We start from the raw sequence: 19,981 nt of genomic DNA on the forward strand, positions 1-19,981 counted from the left end.
GACTGTGTGCATGACTGTGGTATTGGAACATTGTTGTTTAATCCATTTGTTGTTATTATCATTATCGTGACAGGAGGAACAGACTTTCCAAAATATTCCATTCTGGAATTCCAACAGCAGGTGTCAATACCTCTAAATGGTGGTTGTTGTTCTGTTGTCAAGGCAACCTGAAGACAAGAGTGTCATCTCAGGGTTGATCTCATGGCAAGGACAGAGCACAGAGACAATACCAGTGCTATCAGTCCAAGAGTTTGCTAGAGACCGAGGAGCAACACTGAGGCCCATAGAGCTCTACTCGAACTGGAAGGAGTTTCTCCACACATTGCATATTACAGACAGATCATAAGACATATTTCCATCTATTCAGGAAAATAATGAAAAACCTAGATAGAGAGTTTACATTCAGTAATGCTAATACCTAGGATATGTATTTGCATGGTAGTACCTATGTAATTACAGTGTAGAAACACATTGTTGCTACATACTGGATTGGAACGAACTACAAAAATCTCTGAAACTGGAAACACTTATCTCCCTCACTAGCTTTAAGCACCAGCTATCAGAGCAGCTCCCAGATCACTGCACCTGTACATAGCCCATCTATAATTTAGCCCAAACTACTACCTCTTCCCCTACTGTATTTATTTATTTTGCTCCTTTGCACCATATTATTTATATTTTAACTTTGAACTTTCTTCAAACTACAAATCTACCATTCCAGTGTTTTACTTGCTATACTTTATTTACTTTGCCACCATGGCCTTTTTTGCCTTTACCTCCCTTATCTCACATCATTTGCTCACATTGTATATAGTCTTATTTTTTTCTACTGCATCATTGATTGTATGTTGTTTTACTCCATGTGTAACTCTGTGTTTTTGTATGTTGTCGAACTGCTTTGCTTTATCTTGGCCAGGTCGCAATTGTAAATGAGAACTTGTTCTCAACTTGCCTACCTGGTTAAATAAAGATGAAATAAATGTAAAAAAAAAAAAAAAAATACAGCTAACTGACAAAATATTGGAAGCACTTGAGGGATGCAAAGTATATTGAAATCAGGTTCTTCCACACAGCTGTGGTTCCTGAGTTAATTAAACAATGAACATCCCATCATGCTTAGGGTCATGCATAAAACTGCTGGGCAGGCCATTATTTTGGCTACCATTTCTTTGTCCACATAGGATGAGAATGCCCCCATCCACAGGGCACAAATGGTCACTGAATGGTTTGATGAGCATGAAAACGATGTAAACCACATGCCATGGCCATCTCAGTCACCAGAGCTCAACCCAATTGAACACTTATGGGAGTTTTCCACCACCATCAACAAAACAAAAAATGATGGTATTTCTTGTGGAAGAATAGTGTTGCAACCCTCCGATAGAGTTCCAGACACTTGTAGAATCTATGCCAATGTGCATGGAAGCTGTTCTGTCTCGTGGTGGCCCAACGCCCAATTAAGACACTTTATTTTGGTGTTTCCTTTATTTTTGGCAGATGCCTACTTGTTATACTTGTACTTGAAACACCCCTTAAAATGTGAGGCACAATGTTCTATTTGATATTCATTTGAACATTTTCCTTCCCCTATATAACCAACGCAGAAAGTATCACCTGGAAAGCAAAACAAAAAAACAGGGGGAGCCACCCCCCTCCCTCGGCCCCCTCTCTCTCACACACACACCAGAAGTAGTCACCTCCAAAATTATTGACACCCTTGATAAAGATGAGCAAAATAGACTATCAAATAAATAATTAAAATACTGAGCTATATCGTATGCTCAACATATCGAGAAAATTATATTATTTTATAACAGCACAATTGCTCGTTGAAAGATATTTTGTTTAACAAGTAGCCTAATACTTACTGGCACCCTGGCTTTCAATTCTCCAGCACCTTCCCCTTGGGAGGATAACGACAGAGCCTTTTTCTCAAATGTTTTGTGAGATTGGAGAACACATTGGGAGGAATCATAGAACTTTCCTCCATACAGAATTTTTCCAGATCCTTGATATCTTCGACTGCCCTCTTCAATTCAAACCATTGGTTTTCAATGGGTTCAAGTCCGGAGTCTGATAAAATGTTGATTTTATAGTCAATTAACCATTTCTTTATGGATTTGGATGTGTGCTTGGGGTTATTGCCCTGCTGGAAGATCCACTTGTGGCCAAGTTTCAGGGTCAGATATACTGGTTGCAGAGGCAACCAGGTTTTTGGCTAAAATGTCCTGGTACATGATGCCATTGATTTAACGAGGTTCCCAGTATCAGTGGAAGCAAAATAGCCCCATAACATCTATCACTCCAGTGTTAATTTGCTAAATTGTAATTACTTTGCTACTATGGCCTATTTATTGCCTTAACTCCTTACGCCATTTGCACACACTGTATATAGACTTTTTCTATTGTGTTATTGACTGTACGTTTGTTTATTCCAGGTGTAACTCTGTGTTGTTGTTTGTATCACACTGCTTTGCTTTATCTTGGCCAGGTCGCAGTTGTAAATGAGAACTTGTTCTCAACTGGCCTACCTGGTTAAAATAAAGGTGAAATAAAAATACATTAATTAATACACCACATATTTTACAGTAGGTATGAGGTACTTTTCTGCATATGCCTCCATTATTTTAAGCCAAACCCATCACTGGTGTGTGTGACCAAAGAGCTCTATTTTCATGTCATCTGACCACAAAACTGGGTCTAAGATCCCTCACAATGTGTTCTCCAATCTCAAACATTTTAGAAAAAGGATGTGCCATTATCCTCGCAAAGGTGCTGGAGTATTGAAAACAGGGCTGCCAATAATTTTGAAATGTATCTTTTTGTGAAAAAAATGTATTACTTGTTAAAAAAAAAACATATCTTTCTCTGAGTAATTGTGTTAGTATAAAAAATATATAATTTCCCAATTTTTATGCATGAAATATAGCTCAGTATTTGAATTATTTATTTTTGATATAGTTTTTTTTGCTAATCTTCATCAAGGGTGCCAATAATTTGTGTGGTGACTGGTGCCAAATTGCCACGCTTCCACCTACAAAATCAAAGAGCAAAAGAAGGAAAGCAAATATTGTGAAAGCTGTTATTCAAAAGGAAATCTAGTCAACCTGATTAAGATTGTGTTACGAAATAGAGCGGGTAACAATATTTTCAAAAACAATACGTCATCCCAGAGGACACCGCTCCTTTTACTGCATTACCTAATCCCATCAACCATTGCGGGAGGCGGGAACATGGCTGGTTGTCAACGCAACGTGCATGTCATTTCAAAAAGTAACGCCCATCACATCATCTCAAACCAATAGGAAGCCTTAGAAATTACATCATTGTTATTTTCAGTATAGCAGCAGCATAGAAGTGGATAAAGTTCGTCTCCACGTTGGAAGTGCTAGAAAGTACATTGTATCGAGTGAGATACAGCATCTGCTTAGAAAAGAAAAGCCTCATTTCAGTAGGCAAATCGAATAAAAAAAATCTTAATTGAAACAAAGACGCATATCGATTGAGGAAGGGAATATTTTTTTTTATACTATTCTTCTTTTATCAAGCCTCAAGAAAAGTTTCCACTTAGGACATTAAAAGTTGTCCTCCGACTTGAGGTTAGAGGTTCGAACATTACTCTACTTATCCTAAAACTGTCAAAAGATTGGGGACATCGGATTGCAGTTTATCACTCCAAATTGTTTATTGCAATTTCAACATTTGATGCTTTTATTTTTTTCCCAACAACTATTTTCGCGATAAAGATCAGTCAATTGATGCCCACCAAGATGGAAGCTACATTCTATGACGAATCGGTAAATGGTCAGCAAGGCGCAGTGGCTGGATATCATGGGGTTAACCCGAATAGTATGAAGCAGAGTATGACACTGAACCTCAACGACCCTAAAATGTTTAAACCTCATCTGCGGGCGAAAGCTATCGATATACTGACGTCCCCTGATGTGGGATTATTAAAACTGGCCTCTCCGGAATTGGAAAGGCTCATCATCCAGTCCTGCAATGGTTTGACGACTCCGACCCCAACTCAGTTCCTCTGTCCCAAGAACATCACCGACGAGCAAGAGGGTTTTGCTGAGGGTTTCGTGAGGGCGCTCGCGGAGCTTCATTATCAACAGCATATGCCTAATGGCAGTTGTGACTCTCAGACGAATGCTTCCAACGACATGGCATCCGCATCTACTGTGTCGGACAGTCCTATATCCTACAGCTGCACCGTGCGCCCCGAGCCACCGGAATACACAAACTTGGGCCTTTTCAATCGGGCTGTCAGCTCTGCGTCGGCACCTACCGGCGACAGACACTCCTCCGCCAGTTACACGTCCGTCCCGTCCCAAACCCACATCGAGACCCAGCTGCCAGCCCAGCACCCACGGCTACAGCCATTCAAGGAGGAGCCCCAGACGGTGCCCGAGATGAGCGGCGATACCCCTCCGATGTCTCCTATCGACATGGAGAGCCAGGAGAGGATAAAGGCCGAGAGAAAGCGCATGAGGAACAGGGTGGCCGCGTCTAAATGCCGGAAAAGGAAGCTGGAGAGGATCTCGAGGCTCGAGGACAGGGTCAAAAACCTGAAGACCCAACACACAGAGTTGGTCTCTTCTGCCAACGTGCTCCGGGACGAACTGGCACTGCTCAAACAGAAGGTCATGGACCATGTTAACAGCGGGTGCCAACTCATATTGACGCAGCAGCTCCAGGCGTTCTGAACAGCCATAAGACATTGCGGTTTGAGTGAGAGACTTTTCATTATGGGACCAAACGCAGCTCCTATAGGGGCGGGTTCTTCGTCTTTGCGCCCTGACAGAATGGCGACAAGAAAAATAAACGTATTCGTGGAATAAATCGGCTAGCGGTGGCTAAGGCCAACGAACAGTGGCAATGCCTGTTGATCGATTACGAGTTCTGACATTGTCTAGTATGTATATAGACCAAGTCTAGCACTGAGTTCTCTCACCAGCGACAAGTTGTACAATGTAACACTATAGCGTTACGAGACATTGCTTTATTGACACACCTTGTGCGAGGATTGACCCAGAGGTGTTTGTGTACTAGGACTGACACAACACTGCCTTACTTTCTTAACATTTACATTAATACAATTTTGTGAAAAGGTTAAAACAAACGTTAGACCTGAATTAATACTTTATCATAATACTATTTTTATGCCTGTCTTTTGAGCACTTCAGAAAATACAAATATACGACAAATACAATGTGGAATAAAAAGTCATGAATTGAGAATATTGTCTTTGTTATAATTATAAAGAATTGGGTTTTAAATAGCTTTTATTGACACAGGAAAAAAGTTGAATAGTTCGTTCTTGGATGAACAGTGAATGAATGTAATGTTTGTTAACAGTAAAATGGGGACAGACTGACCATTGAGTCACTCCAGTGTAGTGTAATCGCTTGGTAGGGGACCGTGCTCCTCGACAACGATTGGACATCGTTTCGGAAATGAGCAGCAAGCAAGCCAAATATGGCAAGAGAGCTCTGAGAGCAGTTACGTTTTCTATGACGGTGGGTCAGGGTGTGCCTAAAATACTGTCTCCTGTTGTAAATGCTGGTTGGTAGTAATAGTCTTACGACTGGTGTTTTAAGGAGCTGAGGTGCTACATAATAGATTAAAACATCTTTGATAACGAGTTCACATGACTGAGAGAAGAAAAAAAAAAATCTTCAATAGTGTCTTGTGTAGATAGTGTAATGTGTTCAATAGATGTTTAATAGTGTCAACTTCTGTCCCCCTTCATACCTACACTGCTGCGTAAATGATTACCACTATGCTGCTATCCATTGGTTATTGATTGACATTCCCAAGTATCTATTCATACTGCTACTGGTCACTATTACTCCTGTTTACATGTACAGTGCCTTTGGAAAGTAGGCAGACCCCTGGACTTTTTCCCCACATTTTGTTATGTTACAACCTTATTCTAAAATTGATTAGTTTTTTTCCCCCTAATCAATATACACACAAAACCTCATAATGACAAAGCACAAACAGGTTTGTATACATTTTTCGTAAATTTATATTAAAAATAAAAACAATATCACATTTACATAAGTACTCAGACCCTTTACTCAGTACTTTGTTGAAGCACCTTTGACAGCGATTACAGCCTCGAGTCTTCTTGGGTATGACGCTACAAGCTTGGCACACCTGTATTTGGGGAGTTTCTCCCATTGTTCTCTGCAGATCCTCTCAAGCTCTGTCAGGTTGGATAGGGAGTGTTGCTGCAAAGCCAGAGATGTTCGATCAGGTTCAAGTCCAGGCTCTGGCTGGGCAACTCAAGGACATTCAGAGACTTGTCCCAAAGGCACTCCTGCGTTGTCTTGGCTGTGTGCTTAGAGTCATTGTCCTGTTGGAAGGTGAACCTTCGCCCCAGTCTGAGGTCCTGAGCGCTCTGGAACAGGTTTTTAATCAAGGCTCTCTCTGTACTTAGCTCAGTTCATCTTTCCCTCAATCCTGACTAGTCTCCCAGTCCCTGCTGCTGAAAAACATCCCCACAGCATGAGGCTGCCACCACCATGCTTCACCGTAGGGATGGTGCTAGGTTTCCTCCAGATGTGACGCTTGGCATTTACACCAAAGAGTTCAATCTTGGTTTCATCAGACCTTCTCCTCATGGTCAGAGTCCATTAGGTGCCTTTTGGCAAATTCCAAGCGGGCTGTCATGTGCCTTTTACTGAGGAGTGGCTTCCGCCTAGCCACTCTAACATAAAGACCTGATTTGTGAAGTACTGCAGAGATGGTTGTCCTTCTGGAATGTTTTCCCATCTCCACAGAGAAACTCTGGAGCTCTGTCAGAGTGACCATCGGGTTCTTGGTCACCTCCCTGACCAAGGCCCTTCTCCGATTGCTCAGTTTGGCCGGGCGGCCAGCTCTAGGAAGAGTCTTAGTGGTTCCAAATTTCTTCCATTTAAGAATGATGGTCACTGTGTTCTTCTGGATCTTTCTTGGTACTCTTCCCCAGATCTGAGCCTCAACACAATGTGGTCTCTGAGCTCTACCGACAATTCCTTCGACTTCATGACTTGGTTTTGCTCTGACATGCACTGTCAGCTGTGAAACCTTATATAGACAGGTGTGTGCCTTTCCAAATCATGTCCAATCAATTGAATTTACCACCAGTGGACTCCAATCAAGTTGTAGAAACATCGCAAGGATGATCAATGGAAACAGGATGCCCCTGAGCTCAATTTCGAGTCTCATAGCAAAGGGTCTGAATACTTTAAATAAGGTATCTATTTTTAATACATTTGCAAAAAAATTTAAAAACCTGTTTTCACTTTGTCATTATGGGGTAATGTGTGTAGACTGATGAGGTTTAAAAAATTGAAATTTTAGAATAAGGCTGTAACGTAAAATGTGGAAAAAGTCGAGGGGTCTGAATACTTTCCGAATGCACTGTATAATACCATAAGTATATATATATATATATATATATATATATATATATATATATATATATATATATATATATATATATATCCCTGCTACCAATCATGTTTTAGTCCTGTTTACGTGTATATCCGCCTATTACGCCTACACTGACACTTGCCACACACACACACCCACCCACCCACCACTTATGCTGCCTTACTGTTTACTATTATTATAAGGGATTCACAGCGAAGCTATGAAATAAATAAATTAATAAATGACCAATTTATGCTTGAGTTATTTAACCATGTCAATGGGAGGGAGGGGGGGGAGTATCTAAGAAAAACATTAGGTTTTTCTTAGATACTTCCCCCCCTCCCTCCCATTGACATGGTTAAATAACTCAAGCATAAATTGGTCATTTATTAATTTATTTGGCACACAGAAACTAGTAGCTTGGTCAAAAAGAATGGCACAGATTGATTATAACAGCACCACCTATAGGCCAGTCTCACAAACCCTCATATCCGCTGCCCCGTTTGACCTAGAGACATGAAAGCTCTTGTAGGTCTTTCCTCATGCTGAACAGATTTGCCTCAAGGACCCATACGGTCCCTCAGGATAGATTTTCCTCCATCTTGGACATTTTGGAAAATCTTTTAAAAACTTCTCATGAACCATAAATCCAAATTATACCATCTCTTAACTGAGTTTGAGAAAAACTAAGGGATTGGTGAAGAGATGGCTGAGTTGTTGATAAATCAGGAAATCAGATTTTACTTGTCCATTTAAATCCACAATGGCCTATCAACTTTGTAGGGTCATCAAATACATTACCACGATGAACCATGTTAAGTTTGGCTTTGATATCTTAAAAAGTTAGGAAACTATTAACAATTCACTTTGACTATGTAAGGCTAATGCTTAAAATAATCATAAAATAATCTTCACATGGACTGAAAGTCTGATTTTGAATTTGGTATTTTGAATCATCAAAACAGTCCCTAAACAGTTTGAGAAAATAACATTAATGCATTCAAAGATGGTCACACTATACCAGTAGATGCATATTAGCACATATGCTAAAATGTGAAAAAATAAATAAAATAAAAAAAACACTTCAAAAAATCTTATCATGAACCATGACACTAAATGTGGAATGTTGGCCCATGCTACGTCTTCCCTTTAGTTTGAGAAAAGCTAAGTTATTGGTAAAAAAGATGGCAGACATAACAAATCAAAAATCTGATTTTACGTGTCCATTTAAACCACTGTAAAGCCACTCCAAAGTGGCCTATCAACTTGAAACGTATCATCGCTATAATGGACGTCCTTAAGATGAACCTGTAGATGCATGTTAGCACATATGCTAATAATACTTAAAACATCTCATGAACTTTAAGTCAGATTGAGTCTATATACCAAATCTGGAGTCAATGAATTAGCCTAATGAATTTGACAATGATTAGTTGGTGCATTCAAAGTCGGCCACGCTACACCACTAGATGGCACCATATCACACCAGGGCTATAAAGAACTGAACCGATGGACATGGGGCCATGAAACTTGGTAAGTAAACCTTACGTATGTGTCCTTACAAGCTGTGTGAACAAAGTCACTGCAACCTTAGATGGCTGCACCAGACCAGTTGGTGGCACTATAGATGTCATTGACAACAGTGGCACCATAAGATAGAGTAATTTTATTTATTTAAATAGGCCATGGTGGTGAAGTAAATACAATATAGCAATTAAAATACTGGAATGGTAGATTTGACAGTAGATGAGTGTGCAAAGTAGAAATACTGGGGTGCTAAGGAGCAAAATAAATAAATAAATAAATAAATAAATACAGTAGGGGAAGAGGTAGTTGTTTGGGCTATTTATAGATGGGCTATGTACAGGTGCAGTGATCTGTGAGCTGCTCTGACAATTGGTGCTTAAAGCTAGTGAGGGAGATGTGTTTCCAGTTTCAGAGATTTTTGTAGTTCGTTCCAGTCATTGGCAGCAGAGAACTGGAAGGAGAGGCGGCCAAAGGAGGAATTGGCTTTGGGGGTGACCAGAGAGATATACCTGCTGGAACGCGTGCTACGGGTGGGTGCAGCTATGGTGACCAGCGAGCAGAGATAAGGCGGGACTTTACCTAGCAGGGTCCTGTAGATGACGTGGAGGGTGGGTTTGGCGACGAGTATGAAGCGAGTGCCAGCCAACGAGAGCGTACAGGTCGCAGTGGTGGGTAGTATATGGGGCTTTGGTGACAAAACGGATGGCACTGTGATAGACTGCATCCAATTTGTTGAGTAGGGTGTTGGAGGCTATTTTGTAAATGACATTGCCAAAGTCGAGGATCGGTAAGATGGTCAGTTTTACGAGGGTATGTTTGGCAGCATGAGTGAAGGATGCTTTGTTGCGAAATAGGAAGCCGATTCTAGATTTAACTTTGGATTGGAGATGTTTTATGTGAGTCTGGAAGGAGAGTTTACAGTCTTACCAGACACCTAGGTATTTGTAGTTGTCCACATATTCTAAGTCAGAATATGTCCAGAGTAGTGATGCTGGATGGGCGGGCAGGTGCAGGCAGCGATCGGTTGAAGAGGATGCATTTAGTTTTACTTGTATTTAAGAGCAGTTGGAGGCCACAGAAGGAGAGTTGTATGGCATTGAAGCTCGCCTGGAGGGTTGTTAACACAGTGTCCAAAGAAGGGCCAGAAGTATACAGAATGGTGTCGTCTGCGTAGAGGTGGATTAGAGACTCACCAGCAGCAAGAGCGACATCATTGATATACTGCTCAAAAAAATAAAGGGAACACTTAAACAACACATCCTAGATCTGAATGAAAGAAAAAATCTTATTAAATACTTTTTTCTTTACATAGTTGAATGTGCTGACAACAAAATCACACAAAAATAATCAATGGAAATCCAATTTATCAACCCATGGAGGTCTGGATTTGGAGTCACACTCAAAATTAAAGTGGAAAACCACACTACAGGCTGATCCAACTTTGATGTAATGTCCTTAAAACAAGTCAAAATTAGGCTCAGTAGTGTGTGTGGCCTCCACGTGCCTGTACTAAAGCATCCGCCAACTCCTGGACAGTCTGTGGTGCAACGTGGCGTTGGTGGATGGAGCGAGACATGATGTCCCAGATGTGCTCAATTGGATTCAGGTCTGGGGAACGGGCGGGCCAGTCCATAGCATCAATGCCTTCCTCTTGCAGGAACTGCTGACACACTCCAGCCACATGAGGTCTAGCATTGTCTTGCATTAGGAGGAACCCAGGGCCAACCGCACCAGCATATGGTCTCACAAGGGGTCTGAGGATCTCATCTCGGTACCTAATGGCAGTCAGGCTACCTCTGGCGAGCACATAGAGGGCTGTGCGGTCCCCCAAAGAAATGCCACCCCACACCATGACTGACCCACCGCCAAACCGGTCATGCTGGAGGATGTTGCAGGCAGCAGAACGTTCTCCACGGCGTCTCCAGACTCTGTCACGTCTGTCACATGTGCTCAGTGTGAACCTGCTTTCATCTGTGAAGAGCACAGGGCGCCAGTGGCGAATTTGCCAATCTTGGTGTTCTCTGGCAAATGCCAAACGTCCTGCACGGTGTTGGGCTGTAAGCACAACCCCCACCTGTGGACGTCGGGCCCTCATACCACCCTCATGGAGTCTGTTTCTGACCGTTTGAGCAGACACATTTGTGGCCTGCTGGAGGTCATTTTGCAGGGCTCTGGCAGTGCTTCTCCTGCTCCTCCTTGCACAAAGGCGGAGGTAGCGGTCCTGCTGCTGGGTTGTTGCCCTCCTACGGCCTCCTCCACGTCTCCTGATGTACTGGCCTGTCTCCTGGTAGCGCCTCCATGCTCTGGACACTACGTTGACAGACACAGCAAACCTTCTTGCCACAGCTCGCATTGATGTGCCATCCTGGATGAGCTGCACTACCTGAGCCACTTGTGTGGGTTGTAGACTCCGTCTCATGCTACCACTAGAGTGAAAGCACCGCCAGCATTCAAAAGTGACCAAAACATCAGCCAGGAAGCATAGGAACTGAGAAGTGGTCTGTGGTCCCCACCTGCAGAACCACTCCTTTATTGGGGGTGTCTTGCTAATTGCCTATAATTTCCACCTGTTGTCTATTCCATTTGTACAACAGCATGTGAAATTTATTGTCAATCAGTGTTGCTTCCTAAGTGGACAGTTTGATTTCACAGAAGTGTGATTGACTTGGAGTTACATTGTGTTGTTTAAGTGTTCTCTTTATTTTTTTGAGCAGTGTATATACAGAGAAGAGAGTCGGCCCAAGAATTGAACCCTGTGGCACCCCCATAGAGACTGTCAGAGGCCCGGACAACAGGCCCTCAGATTTGACACACTGAACTCTGTCGGAGAAGTAGTTGGTGAACCAGTCGAGGCAATCATTTGAGAAACCAAGGCTGTTGAGTCTGCCGATGAGGATGTGGTGATTGACAGAGTCGAAAGCCTTGGCCGGGGCAATGAATACGGCTGCACAGTACCGTTTACTATTTATTATTATTATTTATTTACTATTGATCAAGTGGACTTTGATATTAAACAAGATAGCTGGTGTAAATTTTTTTTTTTTTAAATAAATCATATTTACATATTTGCATGCATACTAATAAATGCATTGCTCTGACAAAGTACAGTGAACAAGGACCCAAGTGTACTACTCCGGCATAATTCTACAAGAGCATGTCAATATCGCAATAATAACATTTGTACACAGAGGCGTGGGAAATACAAAAGTAACACTATTCTATCAAACAAATTAACCGACAAAATAAACCCACCAGGTGATCAGAAACACACCCATCCTCAAACGAATTGACATTATTAACGGTGCATTTAAAGGAGGGTCAGAGAGGCTATGGGAGAGATATCACTGTGTGTGTAGACATGTTAGTGCCATAACAAGCTGTCGGTGACCACACCACTGGGCCTTCATTCCTTCCTTTTCATTACAGCACAGTTCTGTGAGCCTTAAACACAGATCTACTGTGTGCATCTTAGGCTGGGTTTGCACTCTACCAAGCGTTCGAAAAACGTTATTGACACTAGTGTAAAGTTGTGCTGCGTGGTGAAGCGGTTGCAGAGCCTCTAACGGAGTAGACCTAGTGGAGACTAAATCCAGTCTTCGATATCATCCTCTCTCTCTGCTTCAAGACAGGGTTTAGGGGCCATATGGATGCCTCAACACTGTGCGTGTTAAACTCTCCATTTGTCTCTGCCATACCCTCACCACAATCTGCCTGTCTATCCACCAGACTGTCTGTGTGCGTCTCAGCTGACGAGCAGACCATCCTTCCCTGCGAGGCGTTGATGGTGCACATGGTCCTGCTCCAGCTCCTCGTGACTGGGATGCCACAGCCGGGACAGGATCCGTTCCATGTTCAGGGCATACATGGTGTGAGAGGGCATCACACCTCGGTGGACCTACGTCAAGGAAAAACATTAACAATAGTCATTTGAGTTGACTTTTCTTTCACATACAATGACAAATACCTTTTCAGCTTTCCTTTTGATTAGAGAGAAATGTTTGTTGAATGCGGTTGAAAAAGCAAATCAATTCAAATGTCAGAATGTTTTTTGTTATAGGTATATGTGACGGTAAGGCAGATTGAGGCTGTGATTCTCTCACCTGTAACGCTTCCAGGAGATCAAACATGCTGATGGGAGGGAGGGGCGCAAGGAGACTGTCACCAGAACAGGCCAATAGGAGAGCAGCCTGCTGCTCAGCATCGTCTTGTAATAGCTGAGGGGGCGGCGGTCCGGCCAGACGAGATGCACTGTGAGGTGGGCTTGAGTACGGATGAGGAGAGAGTCAGAACAGACAGACGAGCATGACAAGAGCCTAAAAGTAATTGATTAGTAAGGGGAAATTCTATCTGTCCCTAAAACTGCAAAGGACCCTGCCTTTGTAAATTAAAAAAAAAAAGTATTTTAGATGGACCTCTATCCAGTCTCCGAGTGATCCTTTTTGCAGTGTGCTGTACGGGCAGCTCTCCTACCTCACCTTACTGCTATTACTGGTGCTTCATGTACCTAAAGTATAGTATGCTGTTTGAACTAACAACCATTTAAGGTAAAACTGAAGAAGTCTATAAAACTACTCTATGTTGACCCTTGAAGTTACATTTGAACAGAGCAGTTAAACTTTATTCTACAGTCTGCTGCTTACCAGATAGTTACTCATTAAAATGGTAATACCCTAATAATTGCATTTGGGTTTCTTTCCAATTCATTGATACAAGTAGTTGTGCAACCAGAAGGGGGGAGAAAAGAAAGAAAAAAAACTAGACCACCTTTACTCCACACACAGAGATGCATACAAAGCTCTCCCTCGCCCTCCATTTGGCAAATCTGACCATAATTATATCCTCCTGATTCCTGCTTACAAGCAGAAACTAAAGTAGGAAGCACCAGTGACTCGGTCAATAAGAAATTTGTCAGATGAAGCAGATGCTAAGCTACAGGACTGTTTTGCTAGCACAGACTGGAATATGGTCCGGGATTCTTCCAATGGCATTGAGGAGCACACGTACATACCCCAACCAGAAGCCATGGATTACAGGAAATATCTGCACTGAGCTAAAGGGAAGCGCTGCCGCTTTCAAGGAGCGGGACTCTAACCCGGAAGCATATAAGAAATCCCGCTATGCCCTCCGACGAACCATCAAACAGGCAAAGCGTCAATACAGGACTATGATTGAATCGTACTACACCGGCTCCGATGCTCGTCGGATGTGACAGGGCTTGCAAACTATTACAGACTACAAAGGGAACCACAGCCCTGAGCTGCCCAGTGAGCCTATTTTTATTTCTTTAACCTTTATTTAACTAGGCAAGTAAGTTAAGAACAAATTCTTATTTACAATGACGGCCTACCAAAAGGCAAAAGGCTCCTGCGGGGACGGGGGCCTGGGATTAAAATAAACACAATATAAATATAGGACAAAACACACATCACAACAAGATAGACAACACAACACTACATAAAGAGAGACCTAACACAACAACATAGCAAGGCAGCAACACATGACAACATGGTAGCAACACCACATGGTAGCAGCACAAAACATGGTACAAACATTGGGCACAGACAACAGCACAAAGGTCAAGAAGGTGGAGACAAAAATACATCACACAAAGCAGCCACAACTGTCAGTAAGAGTGTCCATGATTGAGTCTTTGAATGAAGAGACTGAGAAAACTGTCCAGTTTGAGTGTTTGTTGCAGCTCGTTCCAGTCGCTAGCTGCAGCGAACTGAAAAGAGGGGCGACCCAAGGATGTGTGTGCTTTGGGGACCTTTAACAGAATGTGACTGGCAGAACGGGAGTTGAATGTGGAGGATGAGGGCTGCAGTAGATAGCTCAGACAGGGGGGAGTGAGTCCTAAGAGGGTTTTATAAATAAGCATCAAACAGTGGGTCTTGCGACGGGTATACAGAGATGACCAGTTTACAGAGGTGTAGAGTGCAGTGATGTGTCCTATAAGGCGCATTGGTGGCAAATCTGATGGCCGAATGGTAAAGAACATCGCGCCGCTCGAGAGCACCCTTACCTGCCGATCTATAAATTACGTCTCCGTAATCTAGCATGGGTAGGATGGTCATCTGAATCAAGGTTAGTTTGGCAGCTGGGGTGAAAGAGGAATGATTATAATAAAGGAAACCAGGTCTAGATTTAACTTTAGCCTGCAACTTTGATATGTGCTGAGACAAAGACAGTGCACCGTTTAGCCATACTCCCAAGTACTTGTATGAGGTGACTACTTCAAGCTCTAAACCCTCAGAGGTAGTAATAACACCTGGGGGAAGAGCAGTATTCTTCTTACCTAATCACATGACATTTGTATTGAAGCTGTTCAGAACAAAGTTAAGGGCAGAGAAAGCTTGTTGGACACTAAGAAAGCTTTGTTGTAGAGCATTTAACACAACATCTGGGGAGCGGCCAGCTGAGTATAAGACTATCATGTGCATATAAATGGATGAGAGCACTTTCTACTGCCTGAGCTATGTTGTTGATGTAAATTGAGAAGAGCGTGGGGTCTAGGATTGAGCTTTGGCGTACTCCCTTGGTGATAGGCAGTGGCTGAGACATCAGATTTTCTGACTTTATACACTGCACTCAGAGAGGTAGTTAGCAAACCAGGCCATAGACCCCTCAGAGACACCAATACTCCTTAGCCGGCCCACAAGAATGGAATGGTCTACCGTATCAAAATCTTTGGCCAAGTCAATAAAAATAGCACAATATTGCTTAGAATCAAGGGCAATAGTGACATCATTGAGGACCTTTAAGGTTGCAGTGACACATCCATAACCGGAGCAGAAACCAGATTGCATACCCGAGACAATACTATAGACGTCAATAATCAACTGACTGGCTTTTTTGATACGTTTTTCAACACTTTTGATAAACAGGGCAAAATAGAAATAGGCCTATAACAGTTAGGATCAGCTTGATCTCCCCCTTCAAATAAAGGACAAACTGTGGCTGCCTTCCAAGCAATGGGAACCTCCCCAGAAAGGAGAGACAGGTTAAAAAGGTTGTAGATAGGCTTGGCAATGATAGGGGCAGCAACCTAAAAGAAGAAAGGGTCTAAACCATCTGACCCTGATGTTTTTTTGGGGTCAAGTTTAAGGAGCTCCTTTAGCACCTCGGACTCAGTGACTGCCTGCAGGGAGAAAATGTGTAGCAAGGCAGGGGAAAAAAAGAGGGAGAAGTATCGGGGATAGTCGCATTAGAAGGGGTGGGAGAGATGAGGAAATGTTGGACGGGTAAGGAGGCATGGCTGAGACAAATAGGAATCCTGACATAATGAAGTGGTGATTAAAGAGCTCAGCCATGTGCTTCTTGTCAGTAACAACGACATCATCAACATTAAGGGACATGGGCAGCTGTGAGGAGGGTTAATTCTCCAGAACTTCTTGGGGTTAGACCCACAGAGAGAGAACTGCTCCTTAAAGGCACTAACTTTGGCTTTCCGGATAGCCTGAGTGCACTTAATTGTCATTTGCCTGAACGATAACCAGTCAACTTGAGTATGCGTGTGCCGAGCCTGTCGCCAAATGCAATTCTTGAGGTGGAGTAACTCTGCAAGATCACAGTCGAACTAGGGGCTGAACCTGTTTTTAATTCTCATTTTCTTTATGGGGGCGTGTTTGTTAACAATACCACTGAAATTATCAAAAAAGAAGGTCCAAGCGTCTTCGACAAAGAGGATCAAGCTGATTCTAAACCATTTTACAGAGGCCAGTTCATGAAGGAAGGCTTGCTCATTAAAGTTTTTTAGCAAGTGTCTATGACAAATCAGATGAGTTAAATTACTTCTATGCTCGTGTCATGGCAAGTAACACTGAAGCATGCATGAGAGCATCAGCTGTTCCGTACGACTGTGTGATCACGCTCTCCGTAGTCGATGTGAGTAAGACCTTAAAACATGTCAACATTCACAAGGCCGCAAGGCCACATGGATTTCCAGGACGTGTAATCCGAGCATGCGCTGACCAACTGGCAAGTGTCTTCACTGACATCTCCAACCTGTCCCTGACTGAGTCTGTAATACCAACATGTTTCAAGCAGACCACCATAGTCCCTGTGCCCAAGAACACTAAGGTAACCTGCTAAAATGACTACCGACCCGTAGCACTCACATCGGTAGCCATGAAGTGCTTTGAAATGCTGGTCATGGCTCACAACACCATCATCCCAGAAACTCTAGACCCACTCCAATTTGCATACCGCTCCAACAGATCAACAGATGACGCAACCTCTATTGCTCTCCACACTGCCCTTTCCCACCTGGACAAAAACACCTATGTGAGAATGCTATTCATTGACTACAGCTCATCGTTCAACACCATAGTGCCCTTAAAGCTCATCACTAAGCTAAGGACCCTGGGACTAAACACCTCCCTCTGCAACTGGATCCTGGAATTCCTGACGGGCCGCCCCCAGGTGGTAAGTGTAGGTAACAACACACCCGCCACACTGATCCTCAACATGGGGGCCCCCCTCAGGGGTGCGTGCTCAGTCCCCTCCTGTACTCCATGTTCACTCATGAATGCATGGCCAGGCACGACTTCAACAGCACCATCAAGTTTGCAGATGACACAACAACGGTAGGCCTGATCACCAACAATTATGAGACAGCCTATAGGGAGGAGGTCAGAGACCTGGCCATGTGGTGCCAGGACAACAACCTCTCCCTCAACATGATCAAGACAAATGAGATGATTGTGGACTACAGTTAAAGGATGTCCGAGCACGCCCCCATTCTCATCGACCGGGATGCAGCGGAGCAGGTTGAGAGCTTCAAGTTCCTTGGTGTCCACATCACCAACAAACTATCATGGTCCAAACACATTAAGACAGTCGTGAAGATGGCACGACAAAGCCTATTAACCCTCAGGAGACTGACAAGATTTGGCATGGGTCCTCAGATTCTCAAAAGGTTCCACAGCTGCACCATCGACAGCATCCTGACTGGTTGCATCACTGCTTGGCCTCCGACCGCAAGGCACTACAGAGGGTAGTGCTTATGGCCCAGTACATCACTGTGGCTAAGCTTCCAGTACCTCGATACCAGGCGGTGTCAGAGAAAGGCCCTAAAAATTGTCAAAGACTCCAGCCACCCTAATCATAGACTGTTCTCTCTGCTACCGCACGGCAAGCTGTACCGGCGCACCAAGTCTAGGTCCAATAGGCTTCTTAAAAGCTTTTACCCCCAAGCCATAAGACTCCTGAAAAAAATCAAGGGCTACTCCGACCCCTCTTTTACACTGCTGCTACTCTCTGTTTATTATTTATGGATAGTCACTTTAACTCTACCTACATGTAAATATTACCTCGACTAACCGGTGCCCCTGCACATTGACTCTGTATCGGTATCCCCTGTATATAGCCTCGCTATTGTCATTTTACTGCTGCTGTTTAATTATTTGTTACTTTTTATTTTCAATGTTTTACCTAAAACTTTTTTTTCTTAACTTCTTAAAGCATTGTTGGTTAAGCGGGGCGGCAGGTATTCTATTGGTTAGAGCATTGGGTTAGAAACCAAAAGTCTGCCGGATCGAATCCCCGAACTGACAAGGTAAAAATCTGTCGTTCTGCCCATGAACAAGGCAGTTAACCCACTGTTCCCCGGTAGGCCATCATTGTAAATAAGAATTTGTTCTTAACTGACTTGCCTAGATAAATAAAGGTTAAATAAAAAAAATGTAAGGGCTTGTAAGTAAGCATTTCACTGTAAGGTCTATCTACACCGGTTGCATTCGGCACATGTGATAAATAACATTTGATTTGATACTTCGTTGAACATTTTTCTAGTTGATTTAAGGCAGCTGAACGCGGCAGACAGACAATTAACCTCATTACCAATCTGTGACAATGTGGTAGGCTGCCAGGCTGTTCTTCAAGTAGGGCTGGGGGGTGACATCACTGCCGAAGGCATAGGGGAAGTGTCCGTCACGCAGCTGGTAGGCCTTCCTCCTGGACACCACAGCAGTCAGCATGTCCTTCAGGTGGTTCTGTGGTAGTGGAGGGAACGACAGGTAAGTGAAGTGTGTGTATGGGGGGGGGGGATCCTGAGTGGACTGATACAACTGGCTGTTGGAAGGGGTACAAAGCCTGTTTCAAAGCATAAAGTAACCTGTGCTACATGAAAAACATGAAATCTAAAAACACACTTGACACATACCTCCACTGCGTGGACCATGGTGCTGACGGCGTCCTCCGTGACGTTGTCCAGGCCCAGCTCAAAAGCGGTGACCATCATGCGGGCCTCCAGCTGGCCCCGGGTGGGCAGCAACAGGGTGTGGGCACTAAGTCTCAGCTCCTCCTCCTCACTCCCAACCTCCCGCGGGCTGAAGGCCTGGGCCGCACTCAGAGGGTTCTGGGGCTGGAAACGATGCTGGACACGCAACGGGTCACACGCACAGAATTATACTTCACCAACAGGAGAAGTCTGAAGTTTATAAACCATGTATTACTGCCACCTCCCATTACGCATTATTGAAGGACAACAACTCACATCAAATTTCTGTCTGAAGGAGAACTTCTTTTTTCCTTTGGCAGGCTTGCCAGGCTTGGAGGCTGAGCTACCTGCCCACTGCAAAGATCCAGCACCCTCTGGAAAAGGGAATGGGTTGCAGTCAGGTTTGTGGTCAACATACAGATGTGTGGTATCCATCGGTATTGATATATTCGATGGAAAACCTACCTGGTGTGGAGACGATTATCTGACAACGTGTGAGAATGGCCAGGAGAAAGTCATTGTGGACATGAACTGAGAGAGAGAAAAATAGGAAGAGTTTGATTGAAATTCATTTTTTTGCACTGACCAGACTAGCTCTGGTCCATACGCCTGTGTCAGGTGTGCAGCTCATTGTGCAAATCGGATGCATGTGCATGGCTAGTGGCTGTAAAGAAAGTGCTCTCACTTCATATTTTAAGCCCCAGGTCACCCATATTGTCACTCCCCAGAAGAAGCAGTCCTCCATAGGTATTTCAATTCAAATGTTTCAAGGCAAAAATTACATGTCATTACAGGTTTTGGGGACAGTAA

General features: G+C 43.5%; 2 protein-coding genes across 3 annotated transcripts in view; one reads left to right on the forward strand and one right to left on the reverse strand.

The window, feature by feature from the left end:
- Nucleotides 1-3,358: 3,358 nt before the first annotated feature.
- LOC106600411 (transcription factor Jun) lies at nucleotides 3,359-5,243 on the forward strand. Its single transcript, XM_014191729.3, has one exon. It carries the CDS (start codon nucleotides 3,759-3,761, stop codon nucleotides 4,707-4,709), a length of 951 nt encoding a protein of 316 aa, XP_014047204.1. The 5' UTR covers nucleotides 3,359-3,758; the 3' UTR covers nucleotides 4,710-5,243.
- Nucleotides 5,244-12,188: 6,945 nt separating this feature from the next.
- LOC106600410 (transcriptional adapter 1-like) overlaps nucleotides 12,189-19,981 on the reverse strand; it is a 17,957-nt gene continuing 10,164 nt past the window's right edge. For both annotated transcript variants that reach the window (XM_045714770.2, XM_045714771.2), the window contains 6 exons: nucleotides 19,637-19,702; nucleotides 19,448-19,545; nucleotides 19,115-19,327; nucleotides 18,793-18,944; nucleotides 13,053-13,212; nucleotides 12,189-12,847 (listed from right to left, as the gene is read on the reverse strand). In XM_045714770.2, the coding sequence (XP_045570726.2) occupies nucleotides 12,695-12,847; nucleotides 13,053-13,212; nucleotides 18,793-18,944; nucleotides 19,115-19,327; nucleotides 19,448-19,545; nucleotides 19,637-19,702 (842 nt within the window). In that variant the 3' untranslated portion in view covers nucleotides 12,189-12,694. The remainder of the gene's footprint in view (nucleotides 12,848-13,052; nucleotides 13,213-18,792; nucleotides 18,945-19,114; nucleotides 19,328-19,447; nucleotides 19,546-19,636; nucleotides 19,703-19,981) is intronic.

Source organism: Salmo salar, chromosome 03 (genome assembly GCF_965601325.2).
Source record: "Salmo salar chromosome 03, fSalSal1, whole genome shotgun sequence".
Taxonomy (NCBI): domain Eukaryota; kingdom Metazoa; phylum Chordata; class Actinopteri; order Salmoniformes; family Salmonidae; genus Salmo; species Salmo salar.

What these genes read in the sequence shown, in the direction of transcription:
- LOC106600411 (XM_014191729.3), top strand. Translation starts at nt 3,759, where the DNA reads ATGCCCACCAAGATGGAAGCTACATTCTATGACGAATCGGTAAATGGT.